Consider the following 17,427-nt stretch of genomic DNA (forward strand, 5'->3'; position numbering starts at 1 on the left):
CTATGCCCAAAGGGCTTTAAAAGACTATCTGCCTTTTGATCCAGCCATAGCACTGCTTGGTTTATACACCAAAGAGATAATAAGGAAAAAGACTTGCACAAAAATATTTAAAGCTGTGCTCTTTGTGGTGGCAAAAAATTAGAAAATGAGAGAATGCCCTTCAATTGGGAAATGGCTGAACAAATTGTGGTATTTGATGGTGATGGAATACTATTGTGCTCAAAGGAATAATGAACTGGAAGAATTCCATGTAAACTGGAACAACCTCCAGGAATTGATGCAGAGTGAAAGGAGCAGATCCAGGAGAACATTGTACACAGAGACTGATACGCTGTGGTACAATCAAACATAATGGATTTCCCTACTAGCAAAAATGCAAGAATCCAGAGCAAGGCTGAGGGACTTATGAGAAAGAAAACTAGCCACATTCAGAGGAAGAACTGTGGGAGGAGAAAAACAGAAGAAAACAACTGTTTGAACACATGGGCTGATGGGGATATTATTGGGGATGTAGACACTAAACGATAACTCTAGTCTGTCAATAATATGGAATTAGGTCTTAATCAATGATACATGTAAAACCTAGTAGAATTGTATGTTGGCTACTGGGGGGTGGGGGGTTGGAGGGGGTTTGGCGGGGAGGGAAAGAACATGAAACATAACTATGGGAAAATATTTAAAAAAATAATGCTAATGGGCAACCTAATAGTCTTTCTTTTCCTTGTTCTCCTCCATCCTCCCACCTTTACAGTATTCTCCTTTCCCCAGAGAAGAGGGAAATCTCAAGTATTTTTTTAAATGACACATCCTATTATCATTTTCCCATATTGCCCATAGAAGTTTAAACATTTCCATTAGCAGTTAGGGTGTCACACTTTTCCTTCAACTTTTTTTAAAAATCATTTTTATTTTAAATATATTTTTAATTTACTATAGGAGAAGACTTATAAGAGAGAGAAACAGAGAGAGCCATTATACCTCTTGCTAGGTCTTGTTTATGGGGTTTTTTTTGTTATTTTTTAATCTTTAAACTTACTGACCTTTATTTTTTTTCCTAGATAGAAACTGATACAAAGACAAAAGGTAAACATAAGACAATGTTTTGTCACAAGGTGAAAAGGAAATTTACACTCAAAATACTACAATATTTTGGAATCATTTTTTCCAGATTACAAGGCAATACAATTTTTAATAATCATTTTTTGACTTTTTATGTGCTTTAATTTTTAATCCTTTGACCACTTAAAAGCTGTAAATCCTGAGAAATGGAGCCAATAACAGAGAGCATGTACATTAAGTACGAAATATCATTTGGCTGTTTGCATCTTTCTCTCTCTTGCACCTCCCATTAGTATGACACAAGTCAGACACCATCTTATTGCAACAGATATTTTATTTACTAGAGAGACAATAAAAGGAGACCAAAATATCGGACTATTAATTAAATATGCAATAAAGGTCCCATTTCAGTTCCCAGAGTTCCTATCCCATAATGATAGGTGCCTTGGTTTCTTGAAATGGTTTAAGACTTACTATGGAATTTGGAAGCTTCTGGGTCATCCACGCTAATAGCAATTAACTTCCAATCTGTCTCATCTCCATCAATAAGAGCCAAAATTCCAAGAATCTTCACCTGGATAATGTCACCAGGAGCATAAACCTTCAAAGAAGAATTTCAACATTAGATAAACCTTGGAAGGGTCTACACAGGGATCTATAGCTTTCTAAACCATACTTAAGATTTCATCTGAGCAGAGAGGTACAAGTGATAAACTTATATTGCAAATATGCAGAAGTATCTTCCTGAAAACGTCAGGTCTAAAATAGCTTCCTGGACCACTGAGAGATGAAGTCATGTGCCCAAGATCATATGGGCAATATGTAGGAGAAGCACTTCTTTTTTTTTTTTTTTTAAACCCTTAACTTCGGTGTATTGTCTCATAGGTGGAAGAGTGGTAAGGGTGGGCAATGGAGGTCAAGTGACTTGCTCAGGGTCACACAGCTGGTAAGTGACTGAGGCCGGGTTTGAACCTAGGACCTCCTGTCTCTAGGCCTGACTCTCACTCCACTGAGCTACCCAGCTGCCCCAGAAGCACTTCTTAAATCCAGCTCTTCCTCTCTCAAAGACCAGTTCTCTAACCACTGTACAAAGCTATTTCTTATTTAAGCCACATAAAAAAGTTTTTAAAAGACTTTAGGTGGCACAGTGGATAGAGAGTCACTCCTGGAAATTGGAGGTTCTGGATTCAAATCTGGCCTTAGACACTTCCTAGCTGTGTGACCCTGGGAAAGTCACTTGACCCCCATTGCCTACCCTTACCACTCTTCCACCTATGAGACAATACACCTAGCCCTTGCCCCTTTTATGTTAGTAGTTAATAGGAGAGAAGGTAAGAGTTATTTTTTTTACTTTTTTAACTCAGAATATTTTCCCATGGTTCCATGATTCATAATTCCCCCATCTTCTCTCCCCCCTCCCCAGAGCTGACAAACAATCCCACTGGGTTGTACATGTATCACTGTTCAAAGTCTATTTTGATGTTATTCATATTTGCAGTAAAGTAATCTTTTATCATCAAAACCCTAATCATATCCATATTGCACTACATGATTGCTCATGTTTTTCTTCTGCATTTCTGCTCCCACGGTTCTTTCTCTGAATGTAGATAGTGTTCTTTCTCATAAGACCCTCAGAAATGTCCTGGATCATTGCATTGCTGCCTAGATAAGCCAATTATGTTCCATTGTACTACAATGTATCCATCTCTGTGTACAAGGTTCTCCTGGTTCTGCTCCTTTCACTCTGCATCAATTCCTGGAGATCTTTCCAGTTCACATGGAATTCCTCCAGTTCATTATGCCTTTCAGCACAATAGTATTCCATCACCAACAGATACCACAATTTGTTCAGCCATTCCTCAATCGAAGGACATCCCCTCATTTTCAATTTTTTGCCACCACAAAGAGTGCAGCTGTAAATATTTCTGTACAAGTCTTTTTTTCTTATTCTCTCTTTGGGGTACAAACCCAGCAGTGGTATGGCTGGATTAATGGGCAGGCAGTCTTTTAGCACCCTTTGGGCATAGTTCCAAATTGCCTTCCAGAATGGTTGAACCAATTCACAACTCCACCAGCAATGTATTAACATCCCAATTTTGCCAACATTTATTACTTTACTTTACTGTCATATTGGCCAGTCTGCTAGGTGTGAGGTGATACCTCAGAATTGTTTTAATTTGCATTTCCCTAGTCAGGAGAGATTTAGAACACTTTTTCATGTGTTTATTGATAGTTTTGATTTCTTCATATGAAAACTGCCTATTCATGTCCTTAACCATTTATTGATTGGGGAATAGCTTAATTTTTTTGTAAATTTGACTTAGTTCCATATATTAGGGAAATTAAAACTTCGTCAGAAAGTTTTATTATAAAAATGTTCCCCAGTTTGTTGCTTTCCTTCTAATTTTGGTTGCATTGGTTTTGTTTGTACAGACCTTTTTTAATTTGATATAATCAAAGACATTCATTTTACATTTTGCAATGTTCTCTCTATCTCTTGCTTGGTGTTAAAGTCCTTCCTTTCTCACAGATCTAACAGGTATACTATTCTATGTTCACCTAATTTATTTATAATTTCACTCTTTGTATTTAAGTCATTTAAGTAAGAGTTATTTTAAAAATAAAGACTTTAGACAGAATAGTGATAAAAATCTATAAGAATTCAAAACAAACCCTCCCAAAAATGCTGCCTCACATTGCCCTTCATAGATCCAAATATGGGGACATATTTATAGGTCAAGATATTTGTTAAAATGTTGTGGTTCCCTTGTTACCAAAAGAATGTGAGGTCTCCGAAGTACTTTAACATCAAATATTTGATGTTTGAACTTTGATAAATGGACATTGAGTCTATATAAGTTAGAGAAAGTGAAAAATCAAACATTAAAGTAATAATATTCTGTGAGTTCTATGCCCTGCATATTCTCATACTTGAGAGATATGGTATAGACAGTGCATTCACTGCATATATGTTTAGATATCACGCTAAGGTCTGCAAAGCACTTTACATGTTCTTAGTTTACTCTTATGACAGCCACATGAAATGGGTACTTTTATTATCCCCATTTAACAAATGGAGAAACTAAAGTATAGACAGGCTATGTAACTTGCCCAGAGTAATCCAAATTGTGTGTAAGAAGGATTCAAACTCAGGCCTTCTTGACTGTAGAAAAACTGAACTAACCATATCATACCAAATACAAATTATAAAATGAAATCCTAGAAGATACCCATAAAGATGCCATTTGCTGATATTTGGAGAGTTAGCCAAGAACTGAAAAGGCTAAGGAAACATCAAGACAAATCAAAAATTCTAAAGAAGATAGAAATCAGATAAGAAAATTAAATGAGAATCAAGAGACAAAAAGAAATAGGAAATGGAAGCCGACCCCATGGAACCCTGAGAGAATTCCGTTTGGGAGGGGCCAGCAGCAAGAAGCGTCTGGAGGAGAATTCTGAAGGTCCTAACTGTCAAAAAACAGACTCCTGGGAAGATTTGGGTTGGGGCTTGGCGGGAGAGGGGGTTGGTGGAGAAGGGTGGCCAGGAGGATCTGGGAGAAGTTAGCTTTTCCAAAACTGAAATTACCTGGCATTCTGGTGTCTACAACAGCAAAACTCTTTCTACAGACCTTCATTGCCAACCAGGAGGAATCTCAGATACTCGTGCTTCAGTTGGTCATAGTGCCAGGACTCCATTTGGGAGCGGGCTTTGGGGGACCTATCCTTGATCCAGCTTGTACCCATTCCTTTCAAATATTCCCATGTTTGTTAGTTAAGAGTAAAGGTTAAGATATTGTTAGGTGAGAGAGAATCAGTTACTGAGATCAAACTACAGAAGAAACCAGAACTGCTCTCTAGTTGGGAGGTTCATGGGTGATAGAGAAGTTATCCCAATTCCCCCCTTCCTCATATTCCCCCAATATCCATTACCCAAATATCCTTGAATTTACTTGTCTTTATAAAAATCGTTATTACTTTATTAGAGGTAGCTTGGGGTTTGCTTGGAGGGGAAGAAGACTGATCTTGGGGCTGAAGGACAGACCATTACCTGACTCCATCTTGATGGGCAAAAGCTAATTTTATTTTAGGAGTGGGGGGAGGATTGTCTCAACAGGGCTGGCTCCATCTAATCCAACCCATTAGGGTCACAACTGAACCCCCAACACCTTCCTTCAATATCCCCACTATATAGTTTTGCCAGTTGGGAACCTCTTTGAGTTTGTTCCCTCATAAGTCTTCCCTAGGGTGGGGGTGAGTGATTAAGTGATCTGGCCCATTGAAAGCTAACAAGGGGGGAGTCTAGATACACACACCCCTACCATCAATACTCATGCTCATACCCAATGAATTATATGAACTTTTGGAAAATATGCATGCCTAAGTGAGAGAATCAGATGATAGTTTAGAATCATCTTAGAATTCCTGACATCCTAGATAAATCAGGGAAAAAAATATACTGGATACTACAGTTCAAAAAATTAAAGAAATCTGTCCAGAGCTTATAAACAACTAGTGAAACATAAAAGGGTGTTCCTATGAGACTGTCAATTTTGTAGATTGAAAAGGGCAAAGCCAAAGTCAAATGTAAGTTTTGCTTCAAATATTTATCTTGCAAAGACAATGAAAACTGTTTCTGTCTCTTTAACGGCCAGATTAAAGTTTAGATAGAAAGCTGGGAGAATGACTGTCTGAGTTGGCAGTTGAAAAATGACTTGATATGAAGCTAAAATTAGTTACATATAATTATAAATTATAATTATTAATACAAAAGAGAGAAACTGTAATGCTACTGTTATGTTTGGATAAATGATAGAATTAATAATAAGAAAATGAAGAAATCCTTTCATGAAAGTAACTTAAGACAAGACAAACCTATTATAACACTAAATGCAAATGGGCCACAATTCCCAATAGAATGCAAAATAACTATATAATGGATTGAAAAAGAGAATCCAAAAATATGCTATCAGAAACATTAATTAAAAAAGATCTAAATTAATTGATAATGCAAAGATAACCAAAATTTATGCTATTGTCAAATTATAAAAAGTAGGAATGTTATTAGTTATATAGGACAAAGTTGAATCCATACCATAAAGTACTAAGAGACAAAGAAAGTCGTGATATCATGCTTTGCAAAATGAAGAGTGTTAATCTTAAATATCTATCTGACAATTTCATTGCAAAACTCATAGAAGAAAATATTGAGGACAGCAAAGGATCTTGAAAGTTATCAAGTCAGACTCATTTTACAAATAAAGAAATTAAGACCCAGAATATATGTCCAGACAAATGACTTGTCCAATGTCACAGTGACAGCAAGCTGCAAATCCAGGTTTTCTAATAGCAAATCCATCACTCTTTCCACTGCTTTTCACTAATACCTTTATCTATGGTTATTATCTCAAATAATTTCTCTTAGAGAAATAAAAGTAAAATGTTTTATCTAGGAATTTATTACTCTATAATAACATTTTAGATGATGGAAATCCTTTATCTTTATCTTACTGGGAAATTTTTCAGTATTTCTCTGTTATAAATAATGATTAAGTTTCTTGTTTTGTCACTCTGTGATAGGATAGAGTAACAAATTACTGGGGGAAAGCTCTCTATTCTATAAGAATTTCTAGGAAAACTTGAAATAAATTTTATAAAAGTTAAATCAACATTTTATGCTGTATGCCAAAATAATACTCAAACAGATAAATAATTTTAACTTAAAGACCTCTGAAAAAATTATCTTTGATATATATGACCTGGGGTAAATAGTCATAAACAGAAAAAGGACTGAATACGTACATATTTATTTATTTAAAAAGTTATTATGTAGGGGGTAGCTGGGTAGTTCAGTGGAATGAGAGTCAGGCCTAGAGACGGGAGGTCCTAGGTTCAAATCTGGCCTCAGTCATTTCTCAGCTGTGTGTCCTTAGGCAAGTCACTTGACCCCCATTGCCTACCCTTACCACTCTTCCACCTAGGAGCCAATACACAGTATTGAATCCAAGACGGAAGGTAAAGGTTATTTTAAAAAAAGTTATTATGTAAATCATGTAAAACCCAGTGGAATTGCTCGTTGGCTATGGGAAGGGGGAAGGAGGAGGGGAGAGAAAGAACATGAATCATGTAACCATGGAAAACTGTTCTAAATTAATTAAAGATTTTAAATTATTATGTAACAATTGAAAGCTTTTGCATGAATAAAGTCAATGTAACTAGAATAAGAAAAAAAGCAGCTGACTTAAAAAACCCCTTTATATCAATTATCTCTGATGAAGATCTAAAATTCATGTCACACATTTATTAGGTTCCTATTATGAGAAGGGGACTGTACTACTTGCTGGGTTACAATGACAAAAATTAATCTGTCCCTACTTTCAAAATGCTTACTTTTTAATGGGAAGATACAAAATATACACAATTTATAAACTATATATGAATCGATTACAAAGTATCAAAGTGGTTCCAAGAGGAAAATTGAGTTCGTGGCCAAAGAGGATCAAGAAATATAAGAGATAGCACTAAGTTACACTTTGAAGGAAACTGAGACAATCTAAGGCAGAAGTGAGAGGTACAAACACAAAGTCCTGCTTATGAAAATGCACAAATGCAAAAGATGAAAATATCACGGATAGGCAATAGCCATGACTAGAAGAGAGAGTACATAAAGAGAAGTGATAATAAATAAGACTGGAAAGGTAGATAGATGGAGGGAACATAGCACAGGAAACTTTAAATACCAGGATAACATTTTTTTAAATCCTGAAGGCAAATGGAATTTTTAAAGATCTGAAGGAAGTAATTAGACTTTGTAATAGAGGGGTGACATGATCAAATCTGTATTTTTAAAAATATCAACTTGCAGATGTATAGAGAGTGAATTGGGCAGCTGGCTTGGAGTCAGACTCAGCTTCCTGAGTTAAAATCCACCCTGACACTTACCAGCTGTGAAACCTTGGGCAAATCACTTAACCTTGCTTGCCTCAGTTCCCTCATCAGTAAAACAAGTGGGTGTATCTTTGCCAAGAAAACCGCAAACTGGGGTCACAAAGAATCAGACACAAGTGAAAAACAACTGAAAAATGACTGAAAAAGAGAATGAAATAAACAGAGAAGAGGTTCAAGACAAGGATAACATAAGGGCTATGAGAGGTGATAAAGGTCTGAACTGGGTCAGAGACACTGTAAGTGAAAAGGAGATGTATAAGACAGATGCTGTGGAGGTAGAAATGACAAGATTTGACAATGATTAGATGTGTCGAATGTGGGACACTTCAAGTATGATTTTGAGATTGTCAATGTGAGGAAAGGGAAGGACATTGGTGGTATTATTGCCAGAAATGAAGTGGTTTAAAATAATGTGTTTTGGGGAAAATGTAATGAGTTCCTTTTTGCATATACTGAGTTTGGGATGCATTTGGGGCATTTATTTAGAGCTGGTCCACGATGATGGAGCAAATGTACCATGAATGAAGATAAGAGAATATTTCAGTGACAAGATTCAATGATAGTGCTGTGACTTTCAACAAAAGGAAAAAGATGTCTAAGGTGAATAAAGATAATGGGCTATTCTCTCATCTGGATCATGTTACTCAGTTTACCATGTCTCATCAGTTTCCAGTGTTACCATATTTTCAGAGGTACTCTCAATTCAAAAAAATGTATAGACAGCCATAATATACAAAAATACATATGATCAGCACACTTAGGATGAGCAAAACAAGGGGACAAAAGTGGAAACTCATTACCAACTGAGGGAATCCTAGATTTCATGGAAAAGATGGCATTTCAATTGTACTTTAAAGAATGCTAGGAATTCCAAAAGTAATGATACAGAGGGAGGCATTCCAAGAATAAAAACCAGCATGTATAAAAGCACTTCATCTATTCAACCAATAACCCTAAAGCAGTGATGGGCAAACTTTTTAAAGAGGGGGCCAAAGGAAAGGAAATGCTCATCTGTCAGTCTGTTTCTAAGGCAACTCTTTCAAAGTTTCATTGCATTGTATCCTACTCATTGTATTCATCAGATTAGGAATAATGTCGCACAGCTGGATAGAACATTTCAGGGGGCCACATCTGACCCACAGGCTGTAGTTTGCACATCACTGCCCTAAAGTAATTTACCAGCAGAGTTCAGAATACCTAGGATTTCGTTTCTAAGCTTCCAAAATAAGGATACAAAGAAAACCAAAAGGATTCAAGGGTAGGATAAAGATTTACATATGGCAGAAAGGAAAAAAAATCTGAAAAAAATGAGAAATGTGGCATACTTACTGTCATCTTTGGCTGTCACTATCTGCCTCTACAGTCATGATAAACTACTTTGGAGATAACAAATTCTCAGGTAAGAATATAATTTGACTCCACATCTGAGCTTCAGATCTTAAAGGAACAATCAATCTTATAAAATTAGCAGTCAGTATTTCCAAGCAAGTATAAAGTACCTAGAATGTGCTAGGCACTCTGCTAGGTGCTAGAAATACAAAGATAAAAATGAAAAGAGTGCCTGCTTTAATGTAGCTTGCAATATAGTCAAGAAAGACAATCTTTATATATGATGAATTGAGAAAGGGGTTTCAAAAAGACTTGTAAAAATATTTATAGCTGGACTCTTTGTGGTGGCAAAAAATTAGAAAATGAGGGAAAGTCCTGTGATTGCAGAATGGCTGAACAAATTGTGGTATCTGCTGGTGATGGAATACTATTGTGCTAAAAGGAATAATGAACTGGAGGAATTCCATGTGAACTGGAATGACCTCCAGGAATTGATGCAGAGTGAAAGGATCAGATCCAGGAGAACATTATACACAGAGACTGATATACCGTGGTAAAATTGAACATAACAGACTTCTATACTAACAGCAATGCAATGATCCAGGACAATTCTGAGGGACTTATGGGAAAGAATGCTACCCACATCCAGAGAAAGAACTTTAGGAACAGAAACAGAAGAAAAACAACTGCTTGAACACATGGATTGATGGGGATATTATTGGGGATGTAGACACTAACAATCACCCTAGTACAACTATCAATAATATGGAAATAGGTCTTGATCAATGATACATGTAAAACATAGTGGAATTGCGTGTTGGCTACAGGGTGGGGGTTAGGGAGAGGGAAAGAAACATGAATCATGTAACCATGGGAAAATATTCTAAATTAAAAATAAATAAACAAATAAATAAATAAATAAAAAGAAAGGGGTTTCACATAGCCCAACCTCAATTAATATACCTAAGAAGATGCTATGTGGTCTGATTCCTTCAGCAGAGAAAAATCCCTCTTTGAATTACAGAATCAAGCAATTACTCAAAGGCATTAATTAGGTTTGAATAATCTAGTTAATCATGTTAGAAGTGAAGTACTTTGAATCACTGGATGAAATCATATGGTAAATGTACTAGGATTAGTTGAAAGCATCAAACACAGTTTAGATCTATGTATATCACAAAAGAAGATTTCAGAAGAATCTAGCAACTGCTTAGGTAATCTTCAGGAGTCCTTGTACCTATAATCAGAAACTCAACATGGAGGGAGGCAGAGAGGGAGCCCCAGGGTAAATTTCACCCTCCCTTCCTCCAACTTTCACCCCATTGACCATGTCATCAAAGATCCTAGATGAGTAACAGAGTTTTCAGCCAGGATCTGAGAGAAAACAAACTAGATTCACCAAGGAAAGACAGATTCTGGCTATGTGACCTCCCCAGGAGGAAAAAAGTAGAGCTTCAGAATTCTACAAGGGTTTGGACTCACAAAGCCCTGCAGAGATCTAGACACACTTTCTATAACACTTATAGAAAATGTCATAAGTACTCCACAAAGGGATAAAAGAACTTCCAGTAAGGATATGTGACTTTATTAGCCATGTAAGATCTTTTAGCTAACACCCATTTTCCCCTAGAAATTATAAATGAGAGAGTATGGCCCAGACTTTGAGAGAATGTTTTTGTACCAACTTACTATAATTATAATTGTTCTTACTATACCTCCTAAGTAAATAGACATTCCAAAAGCCAATTAACTATATCTGTATAAATGATAATCAATAGGAAGCATACCAGTGGGAGTTCACAAGAAATAGTACTAGAAATCACCCCACTCCCAACCCTTCAGGATTAGCCTTTAGAATCCAGAGGGAGTAATGATCAGCTAGCCTTCTGACTTACCAGTACTGATGGGATGGAAGAGTGAGGTACAAGAAGGTACTACATAAATTTACTCAAAATAGATACCATGTAATGAGGAGGGGTCTAGTCCAACTATCAGTAATATGGAATTAGGTCTTAATCAATGATGTATGTAAAACCCAGTAAAATTGTGTGTCGGCTAAGGGGTATTAGGGGGTTTGGGAGAGAGGGAAAGAACATAAAACATGAAACTATGGGAAAATATTCAAAATTAAAATTAAAAAAAGAAATGGAAAATGGAAGCTAATGACCCCATGAGAAAAAAAAGAAACAATCAAATAAAGTCAAAAGACTGAAAAAAATAGAAGAAAATGTAAAATATCTAATAGGAAAAACAATTGACCTGGAAAATAAATACAGGATAGATAATCTAAGAATTATTGGACTACATGGAGACTATGATAAAAAAAAAGTTTAAATATCATCTTTCAAGAAATTCTCAAGAAAAACTACCCTGATATTTATTCTAGAACCAGAGAGCAAAATAGAAATTGAAAGAATCCACCTTAAAAGAGATCCCAAAAGGATGAATTCCAGAAATAATATAGGCAAATTCCAAAAATCCTAGATCAAGGAGAAAATATTGCAAGCAGCCAAAAAAAAATTCAAATAACATAAAAGCCTTGGTCAAAATAATACAGAATTTAGCATCTTCTACATTAAAGGACAGGAAATGTAGAATATGATATTCCAGAGGGTCTAAGACTGAGAATAACCCTTCAAAGGAAAAAATGAGTATTAAAAGTGAAATAGAGGACCTTCAAACATTCTTGATGAAAAGACCAGAGTTGAATGGAAATTTTCCCTCTCAAAAACACCACTCAAGAGGAGTATAAAAAGGTAAAAAGGAAAGAAGAACCAAGACATTTAGTAAGGTAAAACTGTTTATATATCTACATGGGAAGATGATTCTTGCAACTCCTAAAAATATTTTCATTATTAGGCCAGTTAGAAATAGCATACATAGAAGGCAAGGATGTGAGATGAATATTAGATCAGTGGTTCCCAAACTTTTTTGGCCTACCGCCCCCTTTCCAGAAAAAAATTACTTAGTGCCCCTGGAAATTATTTTTTAAAATTTTAACAGCAATTAATAGGAACGATAAATGCGCTTGTGGCCATCACCTCCCCCTGGATGGCTGCAACACCCACTTTGGGAATCACTAGATTAGACGATATCTTTAAAATACATATAATTAGGGAATGAGAAAGAAGAATGCATTAGGAGGAGGAAGGGAGAAACATAATGGGGTAAATTATTGCACATAAGGAGGCAAGAAATAAATTCTGCTGATGGAGGAAATGGAGAGAGGAACACATGAAACTTACTCTCATTAAAACTGACTCAAAGGGGGAAGAACATATATAATAAATTGGGTAGAAATCTATCTTACCCTATAGGAAAGTAGGAGGAAAAGGAGATAAGAGAAGGAGGGGGCATTGATAGAAAAGAGTACAAATTGGGGAATGTAATGGTCAACTTTGGGGGATGAATAGAATGAGAGGAAAGAAGACAAATGGCAGGGGGATAGGATAGAGAGTAATACCCAGTAATCAGTGTGATGTAAAAAACTTTACAACAACTCTCTCTAATAAAGGCTTCATTTCTCAAATACAGAGAGAAATGAGTTGAATATATAAGAATGCATTCAATGTCATTCCCCAACTGATAAACAATAAAAGGATATGAACAGGCAATTCTCAGTCAAAGTAATTAAAGTTCTCTACGGTCATGCAAAAAATGCTCTAAAGCACTATTAATTAGAGAAATGGAAATTAAAACAACTCTTGAGGTACCACGTCACATCATTCAGATTGGCTATTATGACAGAAAAGAAATATGGCAAAACTTGGAGGGGATGTTGAGACACTAATGTACTTTTGGGGGAGCTGTGAACTGATTCAACCATTCTGAGGAACAATTTAAAAACTTACACAAAATGTAAATATAGTGAAGTAAGCAGAAATAGGAGAATATTGTACAATGACAGCAATACTTATACAATGAACAATTGTGAACAACTTAGCTATTCTCAGAATTACAATGATCCAAAACAATTCCAAAGGATTCATGATAAAAAAAAAAAGTGCCATCTGTTTCCAGAGAAAGATCTAATAGAGTCTAAATCCAGACAAAAGCAAACTTTTTTTGCTTTCTTAATTTTGGGGGGGAATTAATATGGAAAAATATTTTACATGATTGTCCATGTAAAATCTATATCAGATTGCTTACCATCTTGGGGAGCAGGGGTAGGGGGGCAAGGGTAGAATTTAAGACTCAATTTTTTAATTTAATTTTGGAAAGTGTTTTTACATGTAATTGAAAGGCAAAAATTAAATAACTTTAAAGAACTACTTGAAATTTTAAAGCTCAGATGTCAAAACACTTCCTCAAAAGCAGAGTCATAGTCCATGATTATTTTTATTTAGCGCCAAGGAAAACTGGCAATTTAAGTAGCTTTAAAACTGGTATAAAAATCAGAGACCTATTTATAGGCCCTGAAATTTAAGATGTATACTAGCACCAGACATTGACTCCAGACCAAAATAGAATCATACATACCATTTTAGACTGCAAAGAATTTCTGCAGCATTAGGAGGAAAAGATTTGAAATATTTTTAACTAAGGCATCAACTATATTTAATTCTGATCTATGATATCTAGTCTCAGGTCCAAAATGATTAACTTCAAGTGGAAACTTTTTAAGCATGTGAAATAAAACCTTAAGACAAAGACAATGATCATTTCCTAGTAATTTAAGGTAGAAAATAAAATATGATGTTGAAAGAAAGGAAGTGACCATTTTAAATGCATAAGACGAAACAGCTCTCATTGAATGCTCAAAATTTTTAAGAGAATTCCAAGAAAGATGTGATGTTAAGTCAGATGTTCTTTGTGCCACAAAAATCTTGACAAGTTTTCACATATAAATCTGATATACCCTTTTATTTTTTAAAGGTTCCAGCTATTCATAATATTTAGCTACAAGCTAACATTTAAATAAATGTGTCAGTATGAATTGCCTAACAATTTAAAATAAAAGTCTATCTAACCACTTTAAGAACTTAAATATGAAAAATAAAGTATAAATTATACTTTTAAATGATTCCTTTTAGAGAAAAAGGAAGCTTAATAAAAATTTTATTTCAAACACACAATCACAAACTAAATCCTTTCAGTAATATTCAGTATATTTACAAAATCATACTAAAAGACAGAAAATATTGTTATGATAGTATAGGAAATAGATTGGTGTATAATATACACACAAAATCTAATTTTTACAAGATGTATCAACTGTACTAATATAATGTCCAGAACTCTCAATCAGATGAAATAAATCATAGAATTTTATAGTTACAAAGGACCAGAAAGATGGTAACCTAGTCCAACTCAAATGTTAAATTGTTCAAGGCAAAATATGGATCTCTGAGATGCTCTGTTAGAGAATGACATATAATTATTTATGGCTACTCTTCTAGTACAGTCATTTAGTTAGATCTGAATTGACCTAACAGCAAAAAAAAAAAAAAGTAGAAATCCTTAAAATCAAAGAATATATAAACAAAATTGAAAACAAAAAATAATACATAGCAAATGGCTAAAACTAAATTGGATTTTAAAGAAAAACCATTCACTAATTTAATCAAGAAAAAAAAGAAGGAAGCAAACTAGATAAAAACTAAAATAAGTAAATCATAACACATAGGTGAAGAAATAAAGGAAATGATTAGGAGCTACTATATCCAGTTAAATGACAACATAACTGAAGACCTAAGTGAAATGGATAAACATTTACAAAATTATTTACCAAAATAAACAAAATAGGAAATATTGAACCTATGCAACCCAATCTCAGAAAGAGAAATCGAACATGTCATAAATCAACTCTCAAGGAAAAAATGCTCACATCCAAATAAAATTATGTTAGATATATGAAGAATAATTTCTATACTATTATATTAACTATTCATAAAAAAAGATAGTACTTTGAGTCTCCAATGAAACAAATATAGCCTTGATGTTCAAAACAAAATAGGAAGCAGAGAAAGAAAACCATGTCAATATTATCAGTGCATCTGAATGTAAAATACAGAAAAACTATTAGCAAAACATTGAACCTTGGATGAAACTCAAAATTCTAATTTCTTGAGGCTACAAAGATACACTGAAAAATTATTTACTTTAACTAATTTGCATTTGTTCCAGGAATGCAAGAGAAAATTATAGTCAAATACTTCTGTAACTACATGTAAATAAAGCTTTTAGTAAAACATAGCAGCCATTTATGCTTTTTAAAAACCCCAAAAGCCTAGAAATAAAAGAATTTTTCCTTAAAATGGTCAAAACTATCATTCTAGAATCATAGGTTAGCATTATCAGAAATTGAGAAAAATAGAAAATCTTTTCCAATAAGAAAAGGAATAAAGCAAAGACAGATGTTGGAATACACTATTAATAATAATAATAGTAATAACCAGCATTTATATAGTGATTTAAAGTTGATAGTTTTTAGGACTTCTAACAAAAGTAAAAATCATATAGCAAACTTGCAGAAATAAAAGAGCACTCGTCATTCCCTAATAGATGAGTTCTCAAAGGATATGCAAACAACTAAAAGTAGAAATGAAAATTAGAAATTACCATATAAAAATTATGTCAATCACTAATGCTTCAATTCAGTTAGCATTTATTAAGGAATCATTATGTATACTTAATAAGAAACTGTGTTAGGTGTTGAAGATACAAAAACAAACACAAAAATAGTCCCAACACTCAAGTAGCTTACAGTCTACTGGAATAATTAGAGAAGTGAAAATTAAAACTGAGGTCTTCCCTAACACTTATCAAATTAACAAAAGGCATAAAGGTCAGAAATAGTCACTACTGGAACGGCAAAAGGAAATCAGTTAAACTAATGTGGTTGGCTGATCTGTAAATTAATTAACCTGACCAGAGAAATCAAGCAAGAAACTATTCATATACTTCAGCCTAGTTATGCCACTACTAAACATAAACACCAGTGAGGTCGATGACAGAAAGGTTCCATTTATACAAAAATATTAATAACTACATTTTGATAATAACACAATGCTAGAGACAAAGTGAATGTCCATCTGTTGGGAGAGGACTAAAAAAAAATTACAGTACATAAATGTAACGTAGTGCTACTATACCATCAGAAATGCCATGTATGAGAAATCTGAAGAAACGGATGAAGACTTGTATGAACAGATGAACAAAGAAAATAGAATGAGAATAAGGCACACAATCATTATAACAACATAAAGTGAAAACCACACTGAAAATCAGAATTGACACTAAATGCAATGACTAGTTCCAAAAGTCAGACACTTCTCAGAAGTGTGTTAGAGAAGCAGTAAATTATATATGTATAACATTATATATCATAGAATATACAGTTGCTTTTCCCGTAGGATTACTTAACTGGTTTTCTTTGTTATGAGGGAAAATTATACAATATATGGCAGTTATCAGAAGTGACTGGGGTGAAAAGCAAAAGGCATCAATAATGCATTAAATAAATAAACAAAATAAAAATGAAGTCCTTCAAGTCTGTTTCTTGCCAGTCTCTACAACATGTACATTTTATGGTTAGAGTATTCTTTTACAAAAGAAAAAAATACAGCTTAAGGAAACTAAAGTAGAATCTTAAGCCATCTTTTTCATATGCAAGGAAGAGAAACTAATAATTGCTGAGATTTTTTCCAAAGCACATTTCATTATTTAGTTGCTAAAATTGCATAATATGATAAGGGCAATTCTGTGCAGATCATGTTACCATTTCTATTTAAACATAATTTGACTTCTTCTATTTCTCCCAGACCATAAAAAGAAAATTTCGGTATTTTTCAGGCATGCTGATGGAGAAATAAAAATAATAGGTGGATTCAATTCAGCTTGGCTCAAGGAGTGTTTGTTGAGAGCCTATTATATGCTTAGCATTTTGTTAGACACCTTTAGAGATTAAAAAATAAGTTAGCCCCTGTCCTCAAGAACTTAATTCACATAATATGAAGAAAAATACAAAATGGAAGAGAAAGGAAAGGAGAGGAGAGGAAAAGGAAGGAAGGAAGGAAGGAAGGAGGGAAGGAAGGAAGGAAGGAAGGAAGGAAGGAAGGAAGGAAGGAAGGAAGGAAGGAAGAAAGGAAGGAA

The 17,427-nt window shown here is 34.4% G+C and overlaps 1 protein-coding gene across 4 annotated transcripts in view; it reads right to left on the minus strand.

The window, feature by feature from the left end:
• Positions 1 to 17,427, minus strand: part of PPA2 (inorganic pyrophosphatase 2) — a 156,795-nt gene that overhangs the window by 89,649 nt on the left and 49,719 nt on the right. For all 4 annotated transcript variants that reach the window (XM_044680907.1, XM_044680908.1, XM_044680909.1 and 1 more), the window contains one exon: positions 1,534 to 1,660. In XM_044680907.1, coding sequence (XP_044536842.1) covers positions 1,534 to 1,660 — 127 coding nt within the window. The remainder of the gene's footprint in view (positions 1 to 1,533; positions 1,661 to 17,427) is intronic.

The sequence above is a fragment of the Gracilinanus agilis genome, chromosome 6 (genome assembly GCF_016433145.1).
Source record: "Gracilinanus agilis isolate LMUSP501 chromosome 6, AgileGrace, whole genome shotgun sequence".
Classification (NCBI taxonomy): domain Eukaryota; kingdom Metazoa; phylum Chordata; class Mammalia; order Didelphimorphia; family Didelphidae; genus Gracilinanus; species Gracilinanus agilis.